This window comes from Ascaphus truei, chromosome 9, assembly GCF_040206685.1.
Source record: "Ascaphus truei isolate aAscTru1 chromosome 9, aAscTru1.hap1, whole genome shotgun sequence".
Taxonomy (NCBI): domain Eukaryota; kingdom Metazoa; phylum Chordata; class Amphibia; order Anura; family Ascaphidae; genus Ascaphus; species Ascaphus truei.
In genome coordinates, this window is record NC_134491.1 from 29993168 (window position 1) to 30005868 (window position 12701).

Below are 12701 nucleotides of genomic sequence, written 5' to 3' on the forward strand. Positions count from 1 at the left end.
ACCAATGAGATTTCCCCTAGGGACACCGGACATCCAGGCAGGCAAACATACAGTGCTTTCACTAATATAGTATAAGATATATATATATGAAAAATATGACTGCGCCCTTAATAGCTCACACCCAAATTGCTGCAACCCCGGTCTCACACAGCAAAACGATACACCCAGCACAGATGTCTAACAATTAAATTTAAAGTAAATGGTGGTTAGGAACAAGTGGATAATAATAAATACAGTTTGATAGAAAATATAAAAAAGAAAAAAATATATTGTTAAAAATGAAAAAAGAGTGTGTATGACTATTGAAAAAATAAACAATAAAAAAGAAAAAATATATGTATCTCTTTAAAAAAAGTACCAAAAAGAAACAATACTTAAAGCTGCAGTTCAGTCTTTCTTTATTTTTTTTTTTTTTTTTACTTCATTAGTTTCATGTGTGCAATCTCTAATTACCTAAAGAACTGTATAGCTGCAGGTCAATTCGTTCCCCATGTATTGATAGGTCGAAATTTGGTGACATAATTAGTGAAGGGATCTGTTTATATTCTGCTTGTCTGTCAGTGGAAGCTCATGAATATTCATGAGCAATCCTGCACTGACAAGTGCTAGAGGGAGGGCAGGGCTGACAAAGGGGTGTGCCAGGGCTTGTGACAGGACATGAAGGGGCAGTGCCTAAGCAAATGGCTGTTAAAATAGAATACAAGAAAATTGGTCTTTCAAAGTTGTTTTTTTAAAAACAGAAAATGCTAAAAGTATTTTTTCTTACTACAGAACTGATTTATTTAAAATAAACACGCATGCAGGATATTGACTGAACTGCAAATTTAAATGTCCATTTGAGTCCTTATAAATTGAAAATGTGGTCCGGGCAGCTTAATTCTTGGGCTCACCAACCTCCCAACGATACCTATTAGAAAAAAAAAAAAGAAAGAAAAAGCGCCCGATCCTTGTGTAAAATCAGATATAAAAGGTTTTAATTTGCCATGAACAGACGATTGCCAACTCACACTTTATCAGTAAAATATAAGCATATTATGGGACCAGCCCATGCACCAGACCGACGTCCAAATCTCACAGCCGTCCTCCGTCTGCATACGGTTACTGCCACTTGTAAGAAAGCCTTGCTGTTGTCGGTGCTGCCGTTCAAACCTCTCTCCGTCAACTCGGATGGGATTATTGGTCTTTGCGGCTGCACTCGAACTTTCACCAATCACGAAGCAGGAGACTCCTGCACTGATGTCTTTGCAAAGACCAATAATCCCATCCGAGTTGACGGAGAGAAGTTTGAACGGCAGCACCGACAACAGCAAGGCTTTCTTACACGTGGCAGTAACCGTATGCAGACGGAGGACGGCTGTGAGATTTGGACGTCGGTCTGGTGCATGGGCTGGTCCCATAATATGCTTATATTTTACTGATAAAGTGTGAGTTGGCAATCGTCTGTTCATGGCAAATTAAAACCTTTTATATCTGATTTTACACAAGGATCGGGCGCTTTTTCTTTCTTTTTTTTCTCTCTAATATATATATATATATATATATATATATATATAATATGCGGGCACACACGTGTGTGTGAATATATATATTCAGTAAATTAATAAAGATGTCTGGCTTTCCAGTCCTGGCTTAAATAAATACATTATTTGTTAGTGATAATGTGTTGATGACACGTGGAAGTCAGCAAAATGGTTGAGCCCGGCATTAGCTATTTTTGTATTAAGATTGAGGTGTACAGACACTTAAAGATGTGTCCAACCATACATAAATATTTGCTTCATATGGAATGTCTGGCATCATCTTTCAGAAACAGCCGATGACAAGGTTAGACGTGATTGTGGGTGGGATTTTTAAACGTGTGCTATTTATTTTAAAAAGGCAAAAAAATGAAGGTACTTTGTGATCTATATAATTTGTGCGCAATGTCCTGCTTTGCGGTGTCTCCCACTGACTCTCTGGTAGCTCTCTCTCCCCCAGATCCGGTTGAACAGGCTGCTGACCATAGACACAGATCTGTTAGAGCAGCAGGATATTGATCTGAGCCCTGACCTGCAGGACCAGATGCAACCACAGGAGCAAGCTGCCCACAAAGTGAAACACTACTATCGCTTTTGGATTCTGCCCCAGCTGTGGGTCGGCATCAACTTTGACAGACTCACACTCTTGGCCTTGTTTGATAGGTAAGGAGAGAGGATCAACAGATACAAGTGTGCGCCGTTAAAATTTCTTGGTGTAATGGTAATGTCTTCACTCCCTAAAGGATCTGCCATACATGCCTATGCTGCAGAACAGGAAGCTTCAACATCTGCTAGTGCAGTAGTGCAATTGTTGTCCCCTTTGCTGGTTCCATCATATGGCACTTATACCTGTATTCATGCAGAGCAGGATATATGTATATGATAGAACCATCTGTCTGTACCATATTACACGTAAAACAGCTTTCTGCTTCTGAAAATTAATGGCCCTTCCAGCATCAAAGAAATTATATGGAAGACTTTAGTGAGAGGCTAATAGACCAGTCTTCCTGCATCATTGTTAATGGGAGCTGGCAAGTTCAATTGAAAAACATTATTCTGCACTCCAGGATTAATCAATTGTCAATAGCAAGTGTATTGCAATGTGTGCCCCAGTGGTCGCCACTAAAGGGGATATAGCTCCTTACTTTATATAGAATATATAAGGGTGATTTACTTAACCTACGTTACAGTATACATTTGTATATAAGTCTTTATATATATATATATATCTATATATCTATATCTCTCTATCGCCATTAATATACATAGCGCTTCACAGTAGTAATACACGTGATAATCATATAAATAATAAATACAAATAACAGATAATGGGAATAAGTGCTTCAGACACAAAAATTAACATTTAGGAAGAGGAGTCCCTTCTCCGAAAAGCTTGCAATCTAATTGGTAGGTAGGAAGTACAGAGACAGTAGGAGGGCATTCTGGTAAGTGCGTCTGCAGGGGGCCAAGCTTTATGTATCAAGTCTATAGTATTAGCCACGGAGCAACTCGTATGCTCTGTTAAGCAGGTGTGTTTTATGGTGGGTCTTAAAGGTGGATAGAGAGGGTGCTAGTCGGGTATTGAGGGGAAGAGCATTCCAGAGGTGTTGGGGTAGAGAGAGAAGACATCCATGAGCGGAACACAAGAACCGGGGTGGTGCATAGCGAGAAATTAGAGCTGAGATGTAAGGAGGAGCAGACGAGTGTAAAGCTTTAAAAGTGAGGAGGGAGAATTGAGTGTGAGATACAGGCTTTGATAGGAAGCCAGGAGAGTGATTTCAGCAGAAGAGACGCTGAGAAAGATTTTGGAAAGAGTAGAGTAATTCTGGCAGCAGCATTTAGGATAGATTGTAGGGGAGATAGGTGAGAGGTAGGAAGGCCGGTCAGCAGGAGGTTACAGTAATCAAGACAGGAGAGAATGAGGGTTTGTCAGAGTTTTAGCAGTTGAGCAACAGAGGAAAGGACGTATCTTTGTAATATTGCAGAGGAAAAAGCGACAGGTTTTAGATATGTTTTGAATGTGAGAGGAGAGTCGAGGGTGACCCCTAGGCAGCGTGCTTGTGCTACTGGGTGTATGACAGAACTTCCAACAGTAATGTGGAAGGAGGTAGTGGGGCCAGGTTTGGGCTGAAATATGAGAAGCTCTGGTTTTGACCTGTTGAGTTTGTCGGCGGAGGGACATCCAGGATGATAGAGCAGAGAGACATTCAGAAACTTTGGTCTGTACAACAGGTGTAAGGTATGGGGTTGAGAAGTAAATTTGTGTGTCGTCCGCATAGAGGTGATATTTGAACTGTGTCCATCTTGCTGATGGAAAGGACAGAAGCGTTAAAACAATGGTTCCTTTGTGGGTTCGACTTACCATGTAATGGTAGATCTAATCTTTTCTTTTGATCCCTCCTGTTTTCTGCAGGAACAGAGAGGTCTTGGAAAATGTACTGGCTGTCATCCTTGCAATTCTGGTTGCCTTTCTGGGCTCTGTTCTTCTCATAGAAGGCTTTTTCAAAGATATCTGGGTCTTCCAGTTCTGTCTTGTTATAGCCAGCTGTCAGTACTCTCTTCTTAAGGTAAGCATTTGTCGCGTCTCGCCATAGAGGGCTCAGAGTTCAAGCACCTTTTTGTATGACCAAACCAAGACCACTTAGACACCTGGAAGTGCTAGAGGTACATTTGAAATTTTTTAGCTCCCATTGAAACTGCATCCCCCTGTTCTTCTGTTTTAAAGATACTTACCATTATCCTAAAGCTTATTTTATGTTGGAGCTTATTTAAGTTATGTACCCCCATACATAGACCATAACACAATACGCCTAACCCCAGGTGATTCTTGCCCATGGTAGAGTACTCCCTGCACGTTCCCTGGGAGACGGAGTCTCTGAGGTTTCCAACGTCCTCGGCCAGTTCCTTTCTGTTGTAATTTGAAGTTAGTCTTTATATTGACTTTTTTTCTTATAGCCCCAGACTAATAAATGCTCTTCTAGCAATTGAAATACATTCACAATAATAGTTATAGCCTTTGTAGAAATGGGCCCGCTGCGCTGAAACTTGGTGGAAATGCAATAACTTCTTACATTGCTTTGTGTTTCAGAGTGTGCAACCAGATTCTTCTTCCCCTAGACATGTAAGTGATTCCGTGTGTATGAGGAAAATAGATTGAGGGAGTATGTTTCATGTAACATTTAACAACATTCATTGTGAAGTCAATGCACCCAGGCACTCAATATATTTTATACTGTTGTACTGTTCCATAGTGTAACCATTGCACTGCCAGAGAGGCCTGGCCCCTCAAACAGCAAAAGGGGGAAAAAATAGTTGTGCTTTTTTAGGGTGAAGTCAGAAGCTGGATAAGTCTTATACACAACGTATAATATTCAGAGCGTATATTTTTCAGCGTGTTTACAGCTTCCTTACTTTTGCACACTTGGGCATAAGAGGGGGAGCATCTTTCAGACATTATGGTTAGGAGCCTGAAAGTAAGTCTGAATTGTATAGGGTTTTGTTACTGATCCTGAACACGATGTCTTGTTTACAGGGCCATAACCGGATCATAGCCTATAGTAGGCCTGTTTACTTCTGTGCCTGTTGTGGCCTTATTTGGTTACTGGATTATGGAAGCAAAAACATGTCTGCCACCAAATACAGGTTATATGGAATGGCCTTCACCAATCCTCTGCTCCTCATCTCAGCCAGGGATTTAGTCATTGGTGAGTGTCACTTGCTCTTTCAGTCTCGCTCTTTCAGTCTCGTTCTCTATGGTAATTATCTATTACTGTTATCTGTTCTGCTTCCAATCTGGGCTAAACAAACATGAAATCTTACTACAGCTCAACCCCCTTATAACGCTGTGCTTGGGGTCCAAAGAATCACATTGCGTTATAAGCGGATCGCGTTAGAAATAATGTATAATTTTATGCATTGTACAATAAAGTATTTAATAAGATACCAATAATCGTGTTGTAAAGTATTCATAAATCCGAAAATTAGGAGCCGCGCTTGCATTGCGTTATAAGCGGATTCGCGTTGTAACGGGGTTGAGCTGTACTTGCCATATGCATTGAGAAAAAGGCTTTGTATTGTATTTCAAGTGATTTAACCCGCTGCAGCTGGAGACTTTCAAAGTAATATTCTGCATTGCACATAAGTGTGAGACTTGAAGGTGGGATTCATGGCGGCTGTCATTTTTTCCCTCTTTTTGACCAGTTATTTCTCAGGAAAATTCCTGGTTCTTAATATATAATTTTCTTAAAGCGGCAGAGACTCCCGGTTTAGCTACATTTAACACATTTTGGTGGAGATTAATTGTTTGCTTTCAGGTCACTATTAGTGAGTGGCAAGAATGTTAAAAAAAAAAAGAAATAATTTAAATTAAGTAAAAGTATATATTTGTTTGCAACCTTAAAAGTGCAGATACACACACACACACACACGCACGCACACACGCACACACGCACACACGCGCACACACACACACACACACAATGCCAGCCTCTTATTTGAGGCAGTTGACAATCTTAAATTGTAAGCAAGATGTCTGAAGCCTCATGATGAGCTTTTTATTTGGGATGCATGTCAAATTTCTGCTTTAATCATCACTTTATGATTAAGTAATTCTATGTTGAAAATTAAGTGATATATTTCATTAAGCATGTGTGCAAGAGTAAAGGTACCTTTAATGTCAGGCGGTCACCTTTTTCGTACATTGCCACCTATAATGGTATTCCGTATCTGCTCCTTGGATTAAAATGTGATGGATAATAATAGCATGTTCTTGTATAGCACTGCTAGTTTTACGTAGTGCTTTACAGAGACATTTTACAGGCACAGGTCCCTGCCCCGTGGAGCTTACAATCTGTTTTTGATGCCTGGGGCACAAAGAGATAAAGTGACTTGCCCACGGTCACAAGGAGCCGACACCGGGAATTGAACCACTCGGTGCCAGTCGATGTCTTTGCTCACCGAGACGCTCCTTCTGTGTTAATCTTGTTATCCCATCCTCCTGATATCTCCTATCCCTACTCCCTAACTTGCATTCTGAAGAAAAACTGGAGCGCTATAGATTGTTAAATTGGCGCTTAGTAACTCGCGTTCCAATGACGTTCCAAAGAATGTTTGTTAAATTGGTACCATACTTGTCTCCTATGTAATTCGTTCCAAGGGAATTAAAATGTAAAATGTAACCGTAAAACTTGGATTTCCTGCAGGTTATATAGAAAAGCAAACACGGTTCAGGGACGGCCAACTCCAGACATCAAGGGCCACAAACAAGTCAGGTTTTCAGGATATCCCTGCTTCAGCACAGATGGCTCCATCACTGAGCCTCTGATTGAGCCACCTGAGCTGAAGCAGTGATATCCTGAAAACCTGACCTGTTTGTGGCCCTTGAAGACTGGAGTTGGCCGCCCATGGAATAGGTGAACAAGCCTGCAAGGAGGAAATTGTGATTATATATATATTTCCTGCGCTTTCTTTCCGCAGTATTCACGCTCTGTTTCCCAGTCGTGTTTTTTATCGGTCTCCTGCCTCAAGTGAACACATTTGTCATGTACCTGTGTGAACAGGTGGATATACACGTCTTTGGTGGCAACGGTGAGTGAGCTGCTTCCCATTGTGTCGCACTCTTCATGATACGGTGAAGATCTGTATGGTTTTTAAGGTTTTAAATGCAAGATTTTTACAAGTGCTTCCTTAAAGTGAATTAAAAATAGAAATGTTCTATCAAGAGTAAGATCTTCCATGTGTTTGATGGAAAAAATATTTCTGACCTGTCAAAAAAAATTAATGAACCCCTTTAGTGTTGGGTTGCTAGTTAAGGCATTAATGACGCATCTCATGGGAGTTACAAAGTAATATTATATGCAGAAACCCGTGTGTGTGTGTGTGTGTGTGTGTGTGTGTGTGTGTGTGTGTGTGTGTGTGTGTGTGTGTGTGTGTGTGTGTGTGTGTGTGTGTGTGTGTGTGTGTTATACATGTAGCGTCTTGAGGTCCAAACGGAGGGCCGAAACGTTGATCTGATGCAATAAATATTTTACTATTTGATGAAGCCCATGTGAGTGCCGTGTTATAAGTATAGTTAGTGCTGAATATCACCACATAACCCACCAGATTGTGTGTGGCTGTCTGTCTCTGTGTGTGTCTGTCTGTCTGTGTGTGTTTCTGTCTATCTCTCTGTCTGTCGTAGGTGGTAATGCCTTTTAATGAATCACAACATATCCATTGTTAAAGATTTTCGTGTGCATAAGCTTTTGAGACTGGAGGTCTCGTCATCGAATGTGTGTGCGTACACGTGTGATTGCATATAATATATTTTGTTATCGCATTTATTTAGATATGTAATGAGCCAGTTTGCGCTCTGTCCTTTAAGAAGTGCACAGAGGAATCCTTTGTATTTTTTAAATTATTTATAAATTACAAAGCCGAAGATGCAGCACTTTTTGGAAAGCTATAGGAATGTTTTTTGAGAGCGTATTTCCCACTTTACATGCACTATAAAAGCTTGATTTGTTTTATTTATTTGCAGCCACTACCAGCCTGCTGGCAGCACTTTACAGCTTTATCCGTAGCATTGTGGCAGTAGCTTTACTCTATGGACTGTGTTATGGTGCTCTCAAGGTGAGGAAATCTGCGAGTATTAAGTGCTTCAGCATGCTATCCCTTTTAGAAGAATGAATTGCATAATTATAGATTGCATATGTAGTGTGACAACCTTGTTAAAATCACAGTATACACTTCATGTAACATTGAGCAAGGCGCAGTCGGTTGAATTCTAAATTGTTCAGGATGCTGGTAATTTATTTTGCAGTTGCACTGCGTTATTCTGAGCTCTGGGAACCCACATGCTTGCCGCAGTATTTGCCTTTTAAAACTTCCCTATGCCGTGACCTGTCAGAGTCCTCCTCGGGTTGGGGAGAAACGTCATCAGGAGAAAGCATTGCAGCTCTCTATTGGCCCTAATGGATTTTAAACTGCCAGCAAATTAAAAAAATACTCCACACAAACCAGGGAAATTCTGGCGTTGAAAGCAGTGTGGATCAGATAGATCTTGGGTATATAAACAGTCAAACAAAAAAGTGGAGCACCAAATATTGCTGCTTAAAGATTAAAAAAAAAGCCTAACCGCGATATTATATTTAAAAATAATTGCAAGAATATACTTTTTCAAGGAATTCCAACCTCTATTCCCGTTTCTTGCAAACTCACATGAGAACTGTAATTTTATTAACTATCTTTGTGCATTAAATAATGAATAATGAACAGCTGATGCATTTCAAATTCTGCTACCGGGTCCTATTTCACCTTCAGTAACGTAAAACCTCAGGTTTTTACCTTCTCATTCGTCACCTTTTCAAGCCCAGCTTATTTCAGTCTGTATGCTGCTTATGAATGAATGCTTTGTATAGAATGTTCTCACTCTTGAATGAGATCTTTCATTAAAATGCCAATTTAATGTGTGTATACATACACATGTAATTGGTTTAATGGTGTGTTTACACCGATGTAGAAATTAAGATACAGGGGTATATTGTATCCCTACTGGTAATGTGTGTACTGTGTTTCTTTTCCAGTATCCCCACTGGTAATGTGTGTACTGTGTTTCTCTTCCAGTCTCCCCACTGGTAATGTGTGTACTGTGTTTCTCTTCCAGTGTCCCCACTGGTAATGTGTGTACTGTGTTTCTCTTCCAGTGTCCCCACTGGTAATGTGTGTACTGTGTTTCTCTTCCAGGATCCGTGGGATGCCCAACATATTCCTGTATTGTTCTCCATTTTCTGTGGTGTTTTAGTCGCCGTTTCCTACCATCTCAGCAGACAGAGCAGTGATCCCTCTGTCCTCATGTAAGTGGCTGATCTGAAAGCTTTGCCATAAGAGACATTTAACTCTTAATTCCCCAGATGTTTCCCAGAGTAATTGAATAGATCACAGTCATTGTATATACCACCGTGTGACCTGTGATAACCCTGGAATGCCATGGGCTGTTGTGGGTGGCATAAGGCCATTATATCTTATTGAATCTTATTCTACATATAAACCAGTGAAAACAATATTTTGTTTGTATGTTGGCCATCAATATGGAATAGTCAGAGCAGTGTCGTGTGTATCCTAATCGCATATCGTCCGCTAGTCCGTGACCAATAATGGTGGTGGGAGTTAAGATGTATTTGCTTTGGGTATGTTTAGAAATAGTCAGTTCACTGCTATAAGGCCAGGTCCCCGCTGGCTACTGCAGCGCCCGCTGTCTGACGCTGTAGGGACAAGAGCTGCCACACAATGGGGCCAGGCCCGCAGCGAGGGGGGGGCGCCGTGCGGCGAGTTTTTGAGGCACACATGAAAACTGATGGGAACTAGCGACGGAGCACTAGGTCACGCCCCCCGGCGGTTCAGCCAATGAGGGTGAACCTGCCGGGTGACGTCACGGCCGTGCCCCTGTCGCTCGCCAGTCACGCCCCCCCTGTCTTTCCCCCTGCAGCTCTCTGCAGACCGGGGAATTCGGTTGCATGCGCCGCCTGCAGCGCAGGCAGCGGGGCCGCAGCCTGAGGGTCTGCAGCACAGTAAAAAGCAATCCACTGTTATCTCTTATTTAGATTGTGCAAGCATTAACACAGAGATAGTGTTTGCACACCATTCATACTTTCACATTTTCCCCCCATCCCAGCTCATTGGTGCAATCAAAGATTTTTCTAAACACGGATGATAAAAATCCAGAGGACCCACTGTCAGAAGTGAAAGACCCTCTTCCAGAGAAACTGAGAAATTCTGTCGTAAGTTTTGCTGTGACCATTCCTTATGTAGTTATGTGAAGTCCACTTGGATTATTTTTTTTAAGGGTCATGACCCCTCCCCATAGAGATTACAGTTGAATAAAATTGACGTTTTCTGAGACACACAAACTAATTTGTTCAAGGTCAAGAGGAGCCAAGAGTAGAAATCAAACAAGGTTGACTCTTCATTATAGCAGTCTGTCCATCGGTTACAACCTTTTACAATGTTTTATATTATAACAGATACTTTACATTAGATCTGCTACATATCTGATATTTGTGCCGTGTACATTCACGTAAGCCATGGGTGCGCAAACCTTTTAAGTCGCGCCTCTTACCTGCTCTTCGGCATCTCTGTGGCGTCATGTGATGTTGCGTCACTATGGCAAAGCGTTGTCCTGAGAAGCGAGGCCACACCCTCTCCCCCAGCAATCAATTTAAATGTTGTGAGGAAGAGCGCACAGCATCCCCCTTAGAAAATTTGGAGGGGCACGCCCCCTAGTTTACACACCATGATCTAAGCAATCTTGTATTTTTGTTGGTTACTAGGTACCTTAATTAAATATGTTTTGTATCAAGTAGTTTCTTCCTTCTCAACATTGCTTATTTACACCACCTTCCTATGTTCCACTAGCACTAAAACACTAAACCGCTCCTGCTCATCTAGACGCGTATTTGCTTATAACCTCAACTCTCTGCTTCCTATTCATTTACTTATAAACTACAAAATTCTCCTCCTTTCTCTTTTAAGTCCCTCTGCTCTACATATCATGTATAGATAAATATAGATATCTATATATAGCGGTGCTAACACAGTCCTGATACCTCTACATAGAGATAGAGATATATCAACTCTGATCTCTTATACCCTCTACTTGTCTTTCTTTCATCCCATGGTTGTCTCATCTTTGCACTTTTTACCTCCTCCTCGTTCCATGTTTTACGGCTTTTTAATAATGCACTTATACACCTGCTCTCTGTAAGCCTCCCAACATACCCCATGGATTTTAAGTTCTCCGGGGCAGTGTCTCCCTTTGCCTTAAATAGTTATTTACCTGTTGCACTTATCCCCATTGTTTTGTAATTTATTTACCCTGTTTTGTAATTACGTGAAGCGCTGCAAACATTGTTGGCACTCTATAAATAAAATTATACAAAAATTAAAATTAGGACTATTTCTGTAAGCTATTCTATTTGAATACCTTACCCTGGAGCACTTTCCTGCCGGAGGGTGTTATTGCCATACCCTTCATATAAACCCTCTGACCAGTCTTAACATTTAGTAAATGCAGTGGTCATAATTAAAACCTCAGTTCCATATGACTTGGTGGCACAATTATCTGTTTAGAATTATATACATAAATATCGTCACATTCATGCATATCATTTATCTGTAAAAGCGGCTATTTCTGGCCGGCCAAATTATTTATTTATTTTGTGGGGGGGGGGGGATGGGGGTCCATATTGGACTACCTTTTTATTTGTCCAGTTGATTGTAAGTCGGTGAATTTCGTGTGCGCCATGATAAAAAGCTAGCCTGAGAAGTATGTAAAATGTGTAAGTAATATTAGAAGTAAACCTGTATTTCTCTGTCCTGTAGAATGAACGGCTGCAGTCTGACCTGGTAGTCTGCATAGTGATTGCTGTGTTGTACTTTGCGATTCATGTCAGCACGGTATTCACAGCATTGCAGGTAAATAGTTTGAGTGTTTCTATAATACAGTGGACACCACCCAATGTTTTAACATTTGAAAACGGCTTTTTTTGCCTCCTCAGTCAAACGACTCGGGCTATAACTGGGTCCTTAGATCCGCTTTGTGTCCAGTTACTGTGCGCAGGCATCGCTAGAAACGAGGATTATTGGGGTTTTTTGCTGGTAAACCCATTTTAGATGCTAAACTGAGCCATTGTTTGCTCATTTGGGCAAGCTCCGGTGTGAATAGGATGAGGTTATGGTGTCGGCTTTGTGACTTTTTTTTTTTTACTCACTATGCACTTACCACACTAATGCTGTGGAATACCTATAAACAATATATGGAAAACTGCATTGTATTAATGCAATATAATAATACTACGTCAGTGACTAAAACTAGCAATGCATTGCATCCAATATCTCACCCATGAAATGTATAAAGCAGTAATAACAACGAGTTAATTGAATTGAATGTGAGCCAATTCATTAAATAATACATAGTAGTGGCTAATGAAATATTCAATTTTGTTTTATTTAACTTTGTTAAAAGCAGCAATCCCTTTCCAACAGGGTATAATTTTTATTTTTAAATTGCTGAACCATGTGGTCCTTTGGTGCTGTTTTGTGGGTCCCTCCAACCTCTGGGGACCCTCATATATATGTAGTTGTGGTTTTTTGAGTGCAAACTACTAATCTAATTTTTTTTTACATAACTTTGAAGCGTGAAGATGAACT

General features: G+C 40.7%; 1 protein-coding gene across 6 annotated transcripts in view; it reads left to right on the plus strand.

Annotated features, from left to right (window-relative positions):
• PCNX1 (pecanex 1) overlaps window positions 1-12701 on the plus strand; it is a 127915-nt gene that overhangs the window by 81437 nt on the left and 33777 nt on the right. For 4 of the 6 annotated variants that reach the window (XM_075614209.1, XM_075614211.1, XM_075614212.1 and 1 more), the window contains 9 exons: window positions 1963-2180; window positions 3931-4084; window positions 4606-4638; window positions 5050-5221; window positions 6993-7103; window positions 8035-8126; window positions 9240-9349; window positions 10168-10273; window positions 11874-11966. In XM_075614209.1, the coding sequence (XP_075470324.1) occupies window positions 1963-2180; window positions 3931-4084; window positions 4606-4638; window positions 5050-5221; window positions 6993-7103; window positions 8035-8126; window positions 9240-9349; window positions 10168-10273; window positions 11874-11966 (1089 nt within the window). The remainder of the gene's footprint in view (window positions 1-1962; window positions 2181-3930; window positions 4085-4605; window positions 4639-5049; window positions 5222-6992; window positions 7104-8034; window positions 8127-9239; window positions 9350-10167; window positions 10274-11873; window positions 11967-12701) is intronic. The other 2 variants (XM_075614210.1, XM_075614214.1) reach the window with 1 other exon arrangement.